At 39.3% G+C, this 19,448-nt stretch overlaps 1 protein-coding gene across 5 annotated transcripts in view; it reads right to left on the reverse strand.

The window, feature by feature from the left end:
• Positions 1-19,448, reverse strand: part of VPS41 (VPS41 subunit of HOPS complex) — a 192,071-nt gene that overhangs the window by 72,065 nt on the left and 100,558 nt on the right. For all 5 annotated transcript variants that reach the window (XR_009008869.1, XM_007187746.2, XM_007187745.2 and 2 more), the window contains exons 6-7: positions 12,179-12,241; positions 8,342-8,407 (exon numbers count right to left, since the gene is read on the reverse strand). Coding sequence is in view for 4 of the 5 variants with exons in the window: in XM_007187746.2 (XP_007187808.2) it covers positions 8,342-8,407; positions 12,179-12,241 (129 nt within the window). In the remaining variant the exon portion in view is untranslated. The remainder of the gene's footprint in view (positions 1-8,341; positions 8,408-12,178; positions 12,242-19,448) is intronic.

Consider the following 19,448-nt stretch of genomic DNA (forward strand, 5'->3'; position numbering starts at 1 on the left):
GGCCAGATACTGCTACCAGAGAAAGTCTCTGTACACAGATGGATTTCCAGAGGCCACCTCACAGGCTATTTGCTTCCAAGCAATATCTGAATAAACACAACTAAAACACAACACAGGTTTTGGACAAATCCTTGAAGTTAACTATTCCTGTGAAAACTATGTAGCCAGAAACGCGCTTTGAAATTTAAAAAAACACCACATCAACGTAAGGTAACAGTCAATTTAGTGACCAAGAAATACAAGCTATGGGTTCAAGGTGAACCAAAGAAGTTAAACATAAGAGATGCCACTTAGCAGCAGTCCCTTTATATTAAAAAAAAACACCAAAACACACACACACACACACACACACACACAAACAAAAAAACTAGCAATGACAGAGAGATATAGATCTATGTATCTACTTGCCCACCTATATGGGTTTAGCAGTCAACTGTAGCCAGCATGTGAAGCAGACTCCTACTCAAACTAGCAATCTGCAATTTCTGCATATGCAACTCACAATTGTAAATGGGATTCCAGAAGTGAATGGGGCATTTAAAAAATTGTTTTACCACTAAAAACAAAACAAAGAAGCAAGCAAACAGAAAACCTTCCAGGTGGGTCCTGCAGACTTAATAGAGCTGGTTGTTCATATCAAACACCTTGGGTCTGTTTTTCAGTTTGCAGCTGTCTGAGGGTCTGTTTCCTGGGGCTGGCTTCAAGGTTGGACCCCTTGCCCCACTAAGAGTAGAGAAAACACAAAAGCCATCCACTGGGTGATGAAACGAATTAATGTTCTGTGTGATGAACAAATATCTCTAATTTTAACTACGCATAATCTCAATCGTAGACGACTGAGGGGGAGATCTTTGCACAGCGAAGTTATGAAAAAGAAACAAAACTGCTAAGTCTTGAATAAGAGAAAGAGTCACCTGAACACACAGGTTTATGGATCTGAACAAGCACTTCACTCAATGCAAAGTAAAGCAAAAGGGAACCAGCAAGGACCTACTGTATAGCACAGGGAACTATACTCAATATTTTGTAATAACCTATAAGGGAAAAGAATCTGAAAAAGAATATGTATACACACACATATATACATATATGTATATAATGGAATCGCTGCGCTGTACACCTGAAACTAACACAATATTGTAAATCAACTATACTTCAAGTAAAAAAAAAAAAACAAAGTGAAGCAAAAGGGGAAAAGTAAAGATCAGGACACTGCCTACAGAAGAAACCAAGTGAAATGAACCTGCCTTTAACTGGGCACCGTGGCTTGTCTTTGAGAGCCTCCAAGGAAGCAGCAGGACAGATGGTTTGGGGGCAGACTCACATGTACGGAGTAGAATATATTCGTCCTCTTTGTACATGGTTCAGCGTCTACTCTAAAGCCTCATTATGACTCCTATATAATGCCTCCCTAGAACAAGAATAATTATTCCAGGTTTAGCTAAAATTGGAGAAAAGGCTGCAGGCTATTCAGTAAGCAGCAATAATTTGTGCTCAAACTGACAATAAATATCAAAGGGACAGTCGTCAATTGTCCTGGCTTCTATGGTAATATGAAAAGCTGCCCCGAGCTAAGAATACAGAGAAATCACAAAGGAAGAGATATAAGTGACTAGTAAATAAAAATGCTCAAAATCACTAATAATTCAAAGAAGTTACAAAACAGCACATTGGAATCTCTTTCTATGTATATCAAATTGGCAGGCTGATACGGTGAAACAGGTCCTCTAACACAGATGGTGTAAATCAGTATGTTTTCTGGAATGTACCTTTACTTGGCAGTTATGTATCCAAAGCCTAAAAGATAATCATAATCTTTGACCCAGTAATTCTAATCGTAAGAATCAGTGCTAGGAAAACATTCAGAAACACAGAGAAAAGTTCATGCCCAAAGATTTCTAGCTTCATTACAGCATGATTTATGCTAACCCCAAACTGGATACAACCTAATGGTCCAATAATATGAGAATGATTAAGAAAAGTAAATAGACCCACAGGATGGAATATTATGTAACCATTAAAGAACATCTGAGCTAAGATTAGACTTCAATAATGTAGGGAATTTCATACGATTTACAATGCTAAGTTGAAAACAACAAAAATAGTTGGGATTACTTTATACATTCTTTTATTATTGCTTTTTATTATTATAAAAGGCATGTTTTCTACCAAAAAAAAAAAAAGCAGAAAATAAAAGCCAATGAAGGCCAGAAAGAACACTAATAATCCTGCCCGGATATTGTTAATAATATATGTTAATATTATTACTATTGTTAATAATTTAGTATACAGCTTTCCAAGAAATTGCTACACCAGACATTTATATTTCTACCAAAAAAACAAAATCAGACCATACATATATTTTCATAAAGTACCGCAATAGAAGTCATCTAGCAAATGTTGGGCATTTTATTTGTCACAACGAAGAAAGAGAAAAACTGGCATGCAGGAACTGGCCTGCCATTCGTGTTCTCCGGGTGAATATAAACAATCTCACAGAACACCAACATCAGACAAGGCCCCGTGACCAGGAGATGAGGACAAAACCAGGACCACTCCATAGTCATATCTGAGCACTGACAGGATATCAATGTTTTCCAAGCCACATAAATGACCAGACACCTCCCTATCCGTAACCACAATTTATAACACAGTGCCTAGAAGAAATGAAGGTGTTTCTTTACAATGGTTCTACATGCAACCACTAGGACATAAATTTGGTGGTTGCCTGGGAAGTAATGTGTAAGAAAAGTTTGCGTGTAGAAAACTGCCTAAGATCAAGCATCTGATCGCCTGCAGAAGTATTCTGAAGATCCACTCGTCAGTGGACTGGGCAGCATAACTGATGTCAAATCCTTTTTGAGGAAAAACAACAAGGTCCTAATGTATAGCACAGGGAACTATATTCAATATCCTGTGGATAAACCAGAGTGAAAAAGATTATGAAAAAGAATATATATATAACTGAATCACTTTGTTGTAGAGCAGAAATTAACACAACATTGTAAATCAACTATACATCAATAAATTAAGGGACTTCCCTGGTGGCGCGGTGGTTAGGAATCTGCCTGCCAATGCAGGGGACACGGGTTCAGGCCCTGGTCCGGGAAGATCCCACATGCCGCGGAGCAACTAAGCCCGTGCGCCACAACTACTGAGCCCACAGGCCACAACTACTGAAGCCCGCACACTCTTGGGCCCGCGTGCTGCAACTACTGAGCTGGTGTGCTGCAATTACTGAAGCCCGTGCTCCGCAATAAGAGAGAAGCCACTGCAATGAGAAGCCCGCGCACCGCAACGAAGAGCAGCCCCCGCTCGCCGCAACTAGAGAAAGCTCATGCACAGCAACAAAGACCCAACGCAGCCAAAAATTTAAAAAAATAATAATTAAAAAAATTTTTTTAATTAAAAAAAATCCTTTGTGACCCCAAGAACCCCATTTTCCATCTGACCAGGAGACGAGCAAACATATAAGGAAGCAAGCACCTCTACGTTTCACACTTAGTGGTCATAGTAGTTCGCTGGGCTGTCTATGTCCTAAAAAGATTCGCATTATGACAAAAAGCTGCTCCATGCCATCCTCTTCCAAAAAGAATCCAAAATGCAATTTGTTTTTTGCCGATCATTCTCGGACACTGAGAAGCTAGCTGATGCTTCTACTTCTGTCCTTCAGGTAAAATTTGCCATAAGCCTTCAGCCCCAAACAGTGAAGCGCTTTTTCTCATTTCATGCACACAGGTCCTTACCTCGTTTGCTGACTGACATTTTCCAGCTTACAAAGCAAGCTGTCCCTGCGGCTAGAATGAGGGGACCTGGCCCACCACAATGCCAAACAGCTGACTCCCTCGTTTCGAAAAATGAACTCTGCTGCAAACAGCATCACGACAATTTAATAATTTGTCAAAGGAGGAGAATCAGTTATTATGAAGTGTATTTCAGAGTTCAAAGGTAAAGGTGGTAGGGAGCTCAAGTTTATCTGCTGACAGAGAAAGCTGAGTAATTAAAAAAAAAAAAACCCAGACAAGATCTACTTTGCAGACTTATTTCTCAGAGAGATACCTCATTGCTATGCTCATGCATTATAATTCTTGATACACAAGGAGGTTACACTTAAAAAAAAAATCCATCGATTCTCATGTTTTAAAGCTCTCTCCAATGGCACTCTTAAGAGATGTGCTTTTCCTTTTGTTTTTTTTCAACATGGAAACAAAACAGAATTAAGAATAAGCTTTTTATGCTCATGTGTCAAGCACTGGAGTCCATAAATCCAGCTATGGCATTCAACTACTAAGAAGTTACCTTGAAAACCTAAAATAAAAGTTTATGCCAGACAGAACTATTGCCTCCTCTTCCTAGTCCTGGGTGGATAAGGAGCTCTCTCTAAAGACCTAAGAAGCTAGAACCTTAAAAAGGAAATATCAACAAACGTGTCAAAGTGCAGTTTCAGGTTTTTTCTGCTACATGGCTATTTTGTGGAACTATTCTGAAATGTATGTTCTGATTACTTTTAAAGAAATGTTTTTCCAGGAATCAAAATTTCTCATCAAATCAAATCAGCTAGAATTTTAAATTAGACATCTCTGTCAAATTTTCTTATGAAATGACATCATGAATATCTCACTGTAGGACATCCATCTTTCCTATTCCGCTTCTGAGGTCGCTGTGCTGCTTTAATCATTGTTTACAGAAGTTGGCATACAATTCCTAGATGCATTTAGCTGTCAGTCTAAGTAAGATCAGTGTTCTTAAGGGTTAAGAATGCCTTTATTCCACATTACACCTTCATTTGGCTAGTCTTTGCTCCAATTTTTTCTTTAAGATTAAATTATTTCTTAAAGGCAGAAGGTCATAACCTCTCAGGTACATGATACTGTCTTTGCTCTTTTTTCCTCTATATGATCTGCCATCTACTCTAAACAGGGAGGTCTTGATATCTGCAATGTATGATTATTGCAAGGTTATCAGCATTTGCTAAATGTTGGACTCTTCAAACTAGTTCTGCTTAGTTTATGGCGCTGGTTGAAAATTGCAGCTAAATGATCAGAGTTGCGATTGGGCCAATATAGTCTTTGTTTTTCTCATTTATCAAAGGAATAAAATGCCATAACTCAGTTATAAGGGGAAAGAATGAGGTCCTCCTAAAAATTTGCTAACACCCTAAAAAAGAAAAGAATCTTTTCACAATAGTATCTGTTTCTTAATGTCACCTTCCAAAAAGCCTTTCTCTTAGTTTTTAAAATCAAAGGTGCATTCCTTAATGAAATCAGAAATATTTCCTGAAATATCTTCAACTAAATAAATCTATTTTAAAACAAACAAAACACACAAATGCCAAAAACCATGCAGCGGAAGTGATCTTTAAAAGTACATACCATACACATACAGAAGGAAGAAATCTCTCCAGAGATTTCTGCAAAGCACACCAAGCTGGTGCATGTTTTGGAAATCTCTAGTTATTTAACCCTGTACAAAGAAGTCACCATAGTTTATTGATTAAACACTAATCTTTACTACTCACTAAATACATATTTACACAATAAACTTTAATGAATCCAGAGAAATCAGTCAATAGTTTGTATGTTACAAGTCCCTGAATAGAGGGCACATTTACATACCAATGTTTCTTAAGCCTTTAACATAAGTAGGAAAAATTATAATGGCCTTTAATTTTATTATATTTTTAATTGAAGTAGGTGTACAGCAAAGTGATTCAGTTATACATATATATGTACCTATTCTTTTTCAGATTCTTTTCCCTTATAGGTTATTATAAAATACTGAGTCGAGTTCCCTGTGCTATACAGTAGGTCCTTGTTGGTTACCTATTTTATATATAGTAGTGTGTATAAGTTAATCCCAAACTCCTGATTTATCCCTCCCCCTCTCCTTTCCCCTTTGGTAACCATAAGTTTGTTTTCTATGTCTGTGGGTCTATTTCTGTTTTGTAAATAAGTTCATTTGTATCATTTTCTTAGATTCTACATATAAGCTATATTACAATGGTATCTGTCTGGCTTACTTCACTTAGTATGATGATCTCTAGGTCCACCCATGTTGCTGCAAATGGCATTACTTCATTCTTTTTTATGGCTGAGTAATATTCCATTGTATATATATATACCATATCTTCTTTATCCATTCATCTCTCGATGAACATTTAGGTTGCTTCCATGTTCTGACTACTGTTCACAGCAGCATTATTCATAATAGTCAAAAGGTGGAAACAACCCAAATGTCCATCAACTGATAAATATTTAAATAAAATATTTAAATAATAAATAATTAAATATTGCTAAATACAATGTGATATACCCATACGATGAAATGTAATTTGGCCATAAAAAGGAATGAAGTACTGACACATGCTACAACATGGATGTCCCTAGAAAACTAATGAAAGAAGTCAGACACAAAGGCCACATACTTATTGTATGATTCCGTTTACATGAAATACCCAGAATTTATATGAAATATCCAGAACAGGCAAATTTATAGAGAAGTGAAATACATTAGTGGTAGCTTGGGGCTGGGAAGCGGGGTATGGGGGATATGGAGCAACTGCTAATGGGGCAAGGCTGGGATGATGAAAATGCTCTAAAATTAGATTATGGTGATGGTTGCACAACTCTGTAAATATACTAAAAACCACTGAATTGTACACTCTAGTTGTTTGGCTGTGCCGTGCAGCATGCGGCATCTTAGTTCCCCGAGCAGGGATGGAACCTGCGCCCCCTGCGGTGAAAGCGTGGAGTCTTAACCACAGGACCACCAAGGAAGTCCCTGAATTGTACACTTTAAACTGGTGAACTTTCTGGTATGCAAATTACATATCAATAAAGCTGTTAAAAAATCTAAAAGAGATGACAATATCATTTACATTGACATGTGGAATCCTCTGATTCTTCACTTCAAAATATCACACATATACTTTTATCAAGCTCAATATCCGAAGCCCTTTATACAATATACTAACCCTTTGGTGTGTGTTTTTTCTTTTAAATTATTTTAATCCAGAAATTCTAACAATATCATTTTTTTAAAACTTTTTCACCAGATGACCTGAACTGTTTTTAATTTATATACACATCATTAAACATCTTTTTGTGCTTGGGAAGAAATGTCTACCCATGCATTTCTGGAGAAGTGAATAGGAAAAAAGGAGAAAAGACAACGCTGTCTCTTAGAACGGTGAACACAGAAAAACTTGTCAAGCAGTCAGTGATAACCAAAAAGATAAACCAAATCTCTGATGTTCTTGCCTGTTCAGCAATCAGTGAATTCTACTTATTTTACTGCTATTCACAATGTAGTCTTTGTATAAATTCCAACTTCTTTCCATATGACCTTGCCCGCACTTGGATGCTGGACTACTCTGTCGTCCATATAATTGCTCATGTATCTACTCAACAAGCTTTGGCCCAACTACATTCACAAGGTCCTTCCTACAGATGTTTGTAAATGATGTCAAATGCTAAGCAGAAGGATGAAGAACATGAAATTGACACAGTTAACCCAGGCATCCTGCAGGATGACAAGACATTCATGTAGCAAAACTACTCTGGCGTCTGACAAAAGAGTTACTTTGATAGAGTAAATCATAGAGGTTTCAATGCTAAAAAACAAAAAACAAAAACCAAAAAAAACCCCAAAAAACTACTCTGGCAAACTGCATCAGACTATAGGTATCCTTCACAGTATAAAAGCAATTATTAACCTCCACCAATAAGCTGATTATTAAGAACACACACCAACACAGGAAAGTCCCAAAGTATGAGTTTGAGTCCACTTGGACATCATGCATATTATCTCTAATATGTTCTTTCATACCAATACCTTCAAAAATAGGGGACAACTGTAAAATCTCTAACTTCTGAAATTGGAAAGCTAGAACTCAAAACTGCATCCCCACTAGGGAAATACCTCAACCAAAGTGATTTATCAATATTTTAAGTTATCAACATTTTATGAGGGATTGCTCTTAAGAAGGCAACAGACTTTTTAGAAAGCAGATACTCCAGCCCCAGTCAAACCTAGTTTACTTGCTCTTTTGATACTGTTAAATGCTACTTCTTATTTGTGGAAGGGACAATATTTCAAAGCACTAGATGGTAGCTGGAGTAACATCTCTGTTTTTGCCCTACATCTACCCCAAAGGAATGTCAGTGAGAAGCACTGAGGCCACACCTCCCCCAGGAGGTGATGGTCTCATGATTTCACTACATTGCGCTTTCGCGAATTTTCTCTGCATGAAGAGGCAGACATTAAAAACACTAAAGATAAATTAAAGAGCAAACAGGAGCCCCTCAAAGACGGCATGTGACGGTCAACATGCAGCGTTTACCTTCTTCCCTCCGGTCACAAACTGCTTGCAGCTGGATCTCACGAAGTGCGGATGCACGGCAATGATCTGCAAGGGAATAAGGACCCAACAGTGGTTTAGGAGTCACAGCTCCAGCACAGAATGAAAGCTCTTTGTACATTACCGGCAGCATGATCTAAAAATCCACCCGGTATCCTGGTAGGAAGTAATCTATTCAGGTAATATTCTGTACCAACTGAGGATGAGTTTTGCTCTGGTATGAAAGGGTTTCTTCTATGAAGCTGGGTCAAAGCTAAAAGATGAGAGTGAACAGTTGTCGTTTCTGGCTGAGTGGGACCCTCTGAGTGGGCGCCCCTCTTTAGAGACAGCCAAGGCAGTCAGTAGAGGCAGCGAGATGTCACAAATGTTTGTGACTGAATACATTCCATAGAAGAAACCCAGAGAAAGAACCCAACTATCTCCTTGTCCAGACGCTTCCAGTGACTGAGGGCACCCAGTGGAACAGGGCCGGCAATGCAGCCTCAGACACTTAGCACAATTACATCCGCACTCTAACGGCAGAAAGACAACAGAGCTGCAGGACCCAGGAGTTCCGGAACTCAGCATCCAGGCCCTTCCCTTTTACCTCCAGCCTCAGTTCCCGGCCCCCTGGTTCTCATCCGCTCTCCACGATCTCCTCCCGACCCCTTACAAAGGTTGCTCTCAAGGCTGCTCCATCCCTCATCACCGTTTACTTCACTTGCCAGTGGCATTTCTGAAGGTCTGGTGTCTGCACTCCGTGTAAACCCGTCTTCGGGGCTCCCCTTTTATGGCTGTCAGCCTGCAGAGACTCTGCCTCCTTGTTTTCTTATCCCCAAACCCATGTATTCATCAACTAATACACTGTGTTTTTTCCCAACCTAACAGAATATTTCTGGGCATTAAAAAAAATTCACACAATTATACCTTCATAAAACTCCAACTAAATACACTCTATACTCTTATTAATTAACTAATACATTTCCATCCTCCAACGGAATAGATTCCTCTTCCTACAACTGTCATTTTGAGGGCATTCAGCATATGACTCCTCATTTCTCTAACCATTCCTCCCTCCCAGGTTAGCCCTTCTTCCCTTCCACACTTCCCTAATCCATCCTGGATATCAATGGAATCATTTGCATATTCTGTTGTTACACATTCTTAAAATCTCTTAGGAGAGTCCTCTTAGCTCTCTTACAATGCATCATCCTACATCGCAGCTGCTATTCCAGACATCCCCATGCCCCTCCACCACGTTACCTTACCCCTTTTTTCTCCTCCTCACCCAGAAGAAACCAAGGCCATCAGGGTCATTGCCCTTGACTGCGGGTCCTTCACTGCCCAACATAGCAACACTTGGGTTTGGTCTCACTGGCAGGGGGCTGTAGGACTCATATCCAAGGTTTCTCTCCCTCCCAACACGACGGATCCCATCCCTTAGTGCCGCTCCACTAAGTATTCCCTTTCTCTTAATTTTGATCTTTCCCCCTCTGCTGACTTTTTACCATCAACCAAAACATGACCAGCAGAAATGCTCCTGGGACCCTGGCTTTCTCTCCGTCTATCAGATGAGTTCCCTTCTTCATCACGAAATTTCTTGGAAGGAGAGTCTACACTGCTTGTTTCTACTTCTTCATCTCCAATTTACTCCTTGACATGGGGTGGGCCTCCTGCCCCTCAACTCTCCTCATTAAGTGAGCTCAGAATTATCAAATAAAACACGTGTTTCAGTCCCCACCTCGTGTGATCTCCGCACTGCCTTTCCCATGCTGCCCACACTCCTTCCTTCTGGAAACCCTCTCTCCTTTGGCTTCCCTGACACCACTCTCCTGGGTCTCCTCCGATCCCCCTAACTAATTCTTCTTAGACCCCTCACTGTTTTTTTTTTCTCCCACTACCTTAATCTTTAAATTAGTGCTCCAGAATTATTTGACCATCAGCCTTCTCACTCTTTTTTTTTTTTAAATATCTTTATTGGAATATAATTGCCTTACAATGTTGTGTTAGTTTTTGCCATACAGCAAAGTGAATCAGCTATATGTATACATATATCCCCATATCCCCTCCCTCTTGAGCCTCCCTCCCACCCTCCCTATCCCACCCCTCTAGGTGGTCACAAAGCACTGAGCTGATCTCCCTGTGCTATGCGGCTGCTTCTCACCAGCTATCTATTTTACATTTGGTAGTGTATATATGTCAATGCTAACTCTCTCACTTTGTCCCAGTTTCCCCTTCCCCTCCGTGTCCTCAAGTCCATTCTCTACATCTGTGTCTTTATTCCTGCCCTACCACTAGGTTCATCAGTACCGGTTTTTTTAGATTCCATATATATGTGCATTAGCATCCAGCATTTGTTTTTCTCTTTCTGACTTACTTAACTCTGTATGAGACTCTAGGCCCATCCACCTCATTACAAATAACTCAATTTCGTTCCTTTTTATGGCTGAGTAATATTCCATTGTATACATGGGCCACATCTCACTCTTTAACTGGATAATATCTTTCAAAATGGTTTCATCTTACTCAGCTGTGGTTATCCATTTTGTGTTTTTAGGGCCAATCTCCATACTGAGGTCCATATTCATGTCCATGAATGTTTCCTACATAACATTTCCACCAGATGTGCTACAGTTATCTAGACTCAAGCCCAAACTAGCAACATCCTTCCTCAAACCATCCCTTATTTCCATTGATGGCATTCCCACACCGCATTACCAAAGCAAGAACCTGGATCTACCCTCAGCTCCTCCATCTTTTATGACCCTCGGCCACACCATCACTAAGTCTTAGTAAGTCTACCTCCTCGAGGCTTTCCCAATTCATTCCTTCTACACCATCTTGAGTACTCACTATCCCTCTTTTCATTGAGCTTCTGTAACACCGTTTCTAGAGTACAGCATTAGCCTTCTAAATTGTCTCCTGTCCCCAGTCACTCTCTTGCTTACATCCCCCTGCACTGTGGCAGGGCTGGCTTTCTAAAACACACATCAGATCCCATCTCTCCTTCATCTGTTGATCAATAAATGTTTGAATAAACACCTGAGAAAACTGAATGACCTCTTCCTTTAACAACTGTAATACTCACTGTAACTACCATGACTGTTACCTAAAACCGGTCCTTCTGCCTCAGGTCTATCAGCTCTCACATCTAACACTGTTATAGCTGCCATATTACTTTTCCTTAAGCTTAGCTCAGTTTACACCACTTCTTTGCTCTTCAACATTCAATAATTTCTCCTTATCTACCAGACGGAGTCCAAATTCCTTAGCCTGAATATAAAGCCAGCGTCAATCGGCCTGTGCAGCTTTCCTGCCAAGTCAGTATTTTATGCACCATCTAAACTAGACTATTTGCCACTTCCTGAACACGATTTGAATTTTCTAGCCTCTCCGTTTATATTATACTGTTCTTCCACATGGGAAGTCAGCTTTCTCCATCAGCCCTGTATATTAAAGTCCAAACAACAGTCCATCTACAAAGCCATCATTAACGAGGACAGCTAGAAGTAACCTCTCTCAGTTTTAGATTCCTTAATACTGTTTTTACCTCTTTGAGTCTTTAATCACAGACTCTGTGTGTGTGTGTGTGTGTGTGTGTGTGTGTGTGTGTGTATCATCTCACCGACTACAACAAAAGATTCCTGAGGATAGACTGAGATCACAGTCACATAATATACATTCTGTGTACCTTCCCAGCATCAAATAGTATCTGGTACATTGGTTGAACAGATACTTACTGACAAAATTAATGCAAGATTGGTAGTGTCCAAAGTATTGTAATCCTATTGCCTTTGTTGAGAAAATCCTTAGAAAAATTAAAACTTACTGAATACTTACTTTAATGGGACAGTCAAAAGTCTCATGAAATTCTTCTCCAGAATACAGTCCAAACACCTGCACCTAAAAAGTAAATGGATCTTGTCAGTTCACCATGACGGTAACAAAGAAGGCTGCTGAGTCAGTGAGAACACATACTATCAATAAAATAGTAGAATATGGGACTTCCCTGGTGGCACAGTGGTTAAGAATCTGCCTGCCAATGCAGGGGACATGGGTTCAAGCCCTGGTCTGGGAAGATCCCACATGCCGCGGAGCAACTAAGCCCGTGCGCCACAACTACTGAGCCTGCGCTCTAGAGCCCACGAGCCACAACTACTGAGCCCACATACCACAACTACTGAAGCCTGTGCACCTAGAGCCCGTGCTCCGCAACGAAGAGTAGCTCCCACTCGCTGCAACTAGAGAAAGCCCGCAAGCCTGCACACAGCAATGAAGACCCAATGCAGCCAAAACTAAGTAAATAAATAAATTTATTTTTTAAAAATCTTAAAAAAAAAAAAGTAGAACACTTAGTAATCTAAAGCCCTTGTAATCTCTATTAAGCATCCAATGAAGACAATTCTATGGGGGTGAAAACACACTGCTGCAATTAAATTTTTACAAGTATCTCATGGATAGAGTTCCCTTTGCACACCACAAGTTTGTTTTATTAAATGGACGTCAACTTTAAAAATGAAATAGATATGAATAGGTTACTAATACCCTTTTATGAACTTCCCATAGACTATTCCTAAAGGAATTATTTATTCCTTTCCTTAAAGGAAAAAGGAGCTTCTTTTTTGAGTCACAGATATATAAATCAACTGTGCAGATCAAAGTGGCAAGAGATTAGGTGAACTGCACTTCATTTACAATCTTATCTTGAATCTATTTAGAGCGTATTAATGTAAGATTTAATTTTCTCCTTATCAGTGCCTCCCTTAAAGTTGTTTAATCTTAACCTTTTCTCTGAGTGGTTGACTTTAAAAATTGGATAACATACATATTCAACTGAGTAATGTACATAAAGGGTACAGATGACAGATTCAGAGCTTGACAAATTTTTATGATATGAACATATCGCTGCAACCATGACCCAGGTCAAGAAGTAGAACCCAAGAAGCTCCCTTGTGTTCCTTCCCATTCATTCACACCCTCACAAACTAACCGCTCCTCCAAAATCTATCACCTTCAGTAAGTTGTGCTAATGTTTGAATTTTATATAAATAGAATCATAAACTATTTCACTGCCTTCTTTCAGTCGACATTTTCTTTCTGATATTTATCCATACTGCCACGTACGTACAGCAGGAGCTGGTTCTTTGTTGTTGCCGTATAGTATTTCAATGTATGAATACATCATAATTTATGTATCCATCTTCCACTGATCATTTGGGTTGTCTCCAGACGGAGGCTATTATGAATAATGCTGCAGTGAATACTCTTTCCAAATCTTTTGGTCCACTTATATACCCATTTATGAAGAAATGGAATTGTTGAGTCATAGGTTATGCATCTGTTCACATCTAATAGACAGCCAAACGACTTCGCAAAGTGGTTCCAATCAATTTACACTCTCACAAGCACAGCGTATGAATTCCAGGAGCTCTCAAACACTTGGAACCAGCTATTAGGGGCACTTAGAACTATTTCCCAACGCTTGAGATGTGTTCACTCTTTTTCTAGTCTCTAGAAGAGTGGTGTTATTTCTTCTTTAAATTTTTAAGAATTCACCTGTGAAGCCATCTGGGTCCAATGGCTCTCTGTGAGAAAGTTTTTCATTACAAATTCAATTTTTTAAATAGATATAAAACTACTTAGACATTTTCTTGCTTTCATCTTAGTAAGTTTTTTTTTTTTTTTTTGGCCATGCAGCATAGCATGTAGGATCCTAGTTCCCCGACCAGGGGTCAAACCCATGCCCCCTGCATTGGAAGTGCAGAGTCTTAACCACTGGACCACCAGGGAAGTCCCCATCTTAGTAAGTTCTGAGTAGTTCATGTGTGCAAGTTCCAAGAGGAAAATGTACTCATGTTATGATATCATTTGAGGAGATAAATTCTTTCATTAAACTAAAAAATCTTTAGAATATTCCACTCATTTTGTGACTGCTGTTTTTATACCCTTGTGCCAAGTATGTTATTTGGGTTCCGAGAACAGCACATGGTACAATGTAACATAGAGGGAATTTGATTTACTCAGAGGTAGTCTGTTAAAATGTATTCTTGACATGGCAAATACATGCAGGCCCCACTACCACCTTGCTTCTCATTGTTCAGAGGGCATTGCATCACTGCTTTTATATGAATGTATACGCACAGGATGCAATGAACTTCTTATAAAATGCGGTAGAGAAGCTCAAAAGAAAAGCACTGCATTCAGAGTTTTACTCTATCCCAGGAAGTTGAAGTTGAATGAGCCCAACAAATCCAAGAAAACGGGGTCAAAATAAGACAAGTACTGTATCACCTGAATCTTAATGGAGTAAATTAACAAGTGCTCAACTTATTAATATTACATCAGTAGAAACTCATGCTAAACTAGGAAGTTTACATTCTTCTAACATAAGCTACTTCTATGAATTCATTCTAACAATGTCGTTGACAACGTGGTCCCCTGTCAACTCTTACACTCCTACTACCAACTTGGACCTTTAAATGCTTCCACGTGTTTTACCTCAGTGGGTCTCAGGCCAGACTGCACGGTTAAGATTCCTGGAAATTAATGGCTAGATTCCACCCAAGACAAACTGAACTTTCTGGTGGGGTAAAATGATGTATTTTTTTTCAGGTGGAACATATTTATTTCACTCATACCGTGGTCAACATCTAGCAATGTCTAGATATTCCTCTTAGTTCTAAATTTATTTTTTAGCTGTAATTTGACTCACTTTTAACCAATGGGGAAGTCCCGTGTGAGGCACAGCATAATTTCTAGGCTAACATTCCAATCGGAAAGTATATTTCAATAACCTCTCCTCAAAGATGTGATGTCACTTCTCAGTCTTCTTCAACTGTGGAGGGAACAACCTTCTGGAAAAGCTGTCTATTAAAATGGTCAGTGTCATTCTGGCTTTTTTAGAAATTTTATTCTGAATTAAACTATCCTTATGGATTTGAAAATGAGAAGAAGTACCTTTAAAATGATATTTTTAAAGATTGATAACTGACAGTATGTAACTAGCAGTGAAAGTCTTGCTCTGCCTCATTTGGCCCTTATAGCAAGACAGCTAGGGATGAAAGCAAACACCATTATGCCTCTTTAACAGATGATTCTGTGGAAAAATAAATGACTCATCTGAGGTTGTAAAAATCAAGAAGAGTATTCCAAGCCCTGTTCTTCTACACTCTATCATTATAGGAGCTAGCCTAAAATTTGCAAATAATAAAGATATCTTTCTACAATATATAAAGTGTAAGGAAAGTAGAATAGGGAAAAGAAAATCAAAAGCCTCAAATATTTGCTAAACTAACATGAAAGGGAATGAATTAGACAACTCTACAACAGAAGTTGAAACTAAATGCAGCAGACTATTCATTCAAATGGATAAAGTTCCTTCTGCCTATAACAGGGTAAAGATGATTTTAAGAACAAAAGTTAAGTGATTTTTATTGCAGGGAAAAGTATATGAGCTGAAAACGAACAAATATGAGCCCGTCGAAAAAGACTGAGGTATCAGTGAGAAAATAAATATTAGAAATATTGTAAATCTAGTGGTGAATATTAAATTATGAATTTCCAGGGGTGTCCCTTTAAAAATCACAAATCCAACAACAAAACAAACAAAAAAAAGGAATCCATATGAAGATATAATAGTAGAGTGATAAGAAGGAATAAACAGAAGAGAACAAATTGCAGAAGTTCTTAGAAAACAGGCTGAAACTCGTAACTACCCTTTAGAACTAGTGGAAGCAAAAATGTCATAGCATACCCAGATGAGGGGCTGGAGAGGTGTTTGCTGAAGGCGGCAAAGCAAGATTAGAACTCTTAGGTTAGTCTCTATTTGTATGTTTAACTGAATAACATTTTCCTCAACTGTCATTGTCTCCTTCAGTATGGAAAACACTGAGACTTCACAAGACAAATCTCAGAAACTTTATCAGTACAAGCAGGGTGAGTTGTAAAACCTCTGATATTTTGGTTCATTTCACTAATGTGACACCCAAACTAGTTGGTCAGAACTTAAACTACTAAAGCTAGTAAAATCCAAAACAATTCTCATTCATTTCCCCTCTCTCTCCCTCTTTATTTGTCATTTTCTCGGTGATTAGCACACTCTGTGAAAAGAATCCGTTGAATGATTGCTTAGAGAGTTTGGGCTTTTAGGAAGATTGCGTCTGAGTTAAGAATCATAGTTTTAAAGGTTAAAATAGAGAGGATCCTTTTGATAATGGTATCCTCTATAGCAGCCCTGACAACCTCTCCCACCTTGTCACAAAAATACCTAATGAAGAAAAAGAGAAAATTCAGAACAATTGGCCTTAGAGTCAATCTACTGCAAAGTCTTGGAGGACTTCTCATTAACTACAAACCCACAGAGCCATAGGAGAACCACAAAACGCATGTGCTATGTGCTTACCACCAGAAGTAAAGAAACCCTACCCTCATGAAACAATCAGGAAGGTGTATAAGCCTCCTCCCCTTTAGCATGGAATTCTATGTATTTGCAAACCAGAAAACTGGGCGACGGGCCATCTGACACAGAGAAAGAAACTGTGAGGTGACCAGAGTGTTGGACAACCCTCCCAGCTATTACTTCATTGTAACAGACCCTCTCAAACCCCGGCTTGCAAATAACAACAGGTCAAGCATTAGAAGAACAGGGGTGAACATGTAAACTGTCATTCCATCTAGGGCAGTGGCTGGGGGGACCCTCACAGGGGAGATGGCAGGTTTTCATGTTCTCCACCCATGGAGGGTGTCAAAGACTGAGGAGGGAAGATAGGAGAGGCTCCCAGTTCACTGGAGGAGCTGCCTTAACTGGATACCTCCAGTCAGAGGAAATGGAGCTCATTAACAGGTCCCTATGTGAGCTGAAGGGTGACTCTACAACACCCAAAAGGATAACAAGCAGGGCCTGAATCTGTCTGCTAACCCAGGTTCAGAAAGAGCTTGTCTCCCTGTTCTGGAATGGATAAATGAGTAACAAAAATGCACACAAGGTCTATAAAAAGAATACTGCAGAACACAATTCCAGTGACTCAGAGGGAGAAAAACCATGCTTTAAAAAATGTTTTAACAGCGACTTCCCTGGTGGTCCAGTGGTTAAGACGCCATGCTTCCACTGCAGGGGGTGCAGGTTTGATCCCTGGTCGGGGAGCTAAGACCCCACATGCCGTACAGCACGGCCAAAAAAAAAAAAAAAGTTTTAATAGTAACCAGAAAAGAAAAAAACAAACAAACTACAAAACTATTTGTCAACTTCAATAGGAAGAAGCGACCTCTATGACTCTGGAGCAAAGGATAGGACAACAGTGATCATGATGATGGTAACAGCTGACGACTACTATGTGTTTCTTCTGTTCCAGATACTATTCCAAACCACTGACATATATTAACTAATTCATTTCTCCTAATGATTAATGAGGCAGGTACTGTTACTGTCCCCCCTTTTATAGAGGAGGAAATAGGGTGAAGCACAGAGAGGTTTGAATACTTAGCTGACAACACACAGCTCAAATGTGGCAGGATAATTCCACTCCCAACCACTCCACCTCTAAGACACTCTAAGACACACAAGAAGTCATAATTTTTGGTTTTAAAAATTAAACGTAGATCAGGCTGATGTGAAGAGAAAATTGGGAGAGATCGAAAGAGTTCAGGAAAAACAAAAAGGCAAAACAGAATAAAAGTCTACTCCAGAAAGCAAAATTGATATTGGAAGCAAAGTACCTCAGCAAAGGGACCAAACAAGAAGAGAAACTCTCCCTGACTACAGAGAAATGAGAGGATAAAAACCATGAGAAAGCAAAGCACATGTGTGAGGTATATGTATGTGTGTGTGTGTATGTGTGTGTGTGTCACAAAACATGACCAATTTTTCTTACAGCATATTTTCTTTCTTTTTAAAAAATTAATTAATTTTAAAAATTTTGAGTATATTTGACTTACAATGTTCTGTTAGTTTCAGGTGTACAGCAAAGTGAGTCAGTTATACATACACATATATCCACTCTTTTTTAGATTCTCTTCCCATACAGGCCATTACGGAGTACCGAATAGAGTTCCCTGTGCTATTTGGTAGGTTCTTATTAGTTATCTATTCTATATATAGTAGTGTGTATGTGTCAATCCCAATCTCCCAATTTATCCCTCCCCCTCCGACGTAAATCATAGCAAGATCTTTTTTTGATCCGCCTCCAAGAGTAATGAAAGTAAAAACAAAAATAAACAAATGGGACCTAATTAAACTTAAAAGCTTTTGCACAGCAAAGGAAACCATAAACAAAACAAAAAGAAAACCCACAGAATGGGAGAAAATACTTGCAAATGAAGTGACCGACAAGGGATTAATCTCCAAAATATATAAACAACTCGTGCAGCTCAATATCAAAAAACAACTCAATCAAAAAAAATGGGTGGAAGATCCAAATAGACATTTCTCCAAATGGCCAAAAAGTACATGAAAAGATTCTCAACATCACTAATTATTAGAGAAATACAAATCAAAACTACAGTGAGGTATTGCCTCACACCGGTTAGAATGGCCATCATCAAAAAAATCTACAAACGATACATGCCGAAGAGGGTGTAGAGAAAAGGGAACCCCGCTACATATATTTTCAGAAGAGAAGAAGGGTCGATAGGGCTTATCCATTCACCATCTTACCCTGAAAAGGTGAGTGAGGTACAACACAATGGGAGGGGAAGAGGCCAGACTACAGATGGTTAGTGAAGGGTTAGCAATAACAACACAATGAACTTAGAACTTCCCACACACCCAGCACTGGCTCTGCCGCATTCCCATCCAGGCCTCACACTGTGCCCACTGCCCAGCTGAGGCAGTGGAGGGGCCGGGGGTCAAGCAACATCCCTGACCTAACAGAGAAAAGCGGGAAAGCCGCCCAGGCAGGCGCGGTGCAGAGCGATGCTCTTAGCCTCTGCGCAATACCGCCTCCAGCCTAAGTATTATTGAGTTTCTCTGAAGAAATGAAAACACGTGGAACTGAAGCAATAATCAAAATCAGGACTGAAGTCGACTTTCCTGAAATGAAAACAATACTTCAGTATATGGATCAAAAGGACTTACCCTCTTCCAGACAAAATGAATGAAAATAGACCCAAACAA

This window comes from Balaenoptera acutorostrata, chromosome 7 (assembly GCF_949987535.1).
Source record: "Balaenoptera acutorostrata chromosome 7, mBalAcu1.1, whole genome shotgun sequence".
Lineage (NCBI taxonomy): Eukaryota > Metazoa > Chordata > Mammalia > Artiodactyla > Balaenopteridae > Balaenoptera > Balaenoptera acutorostrata.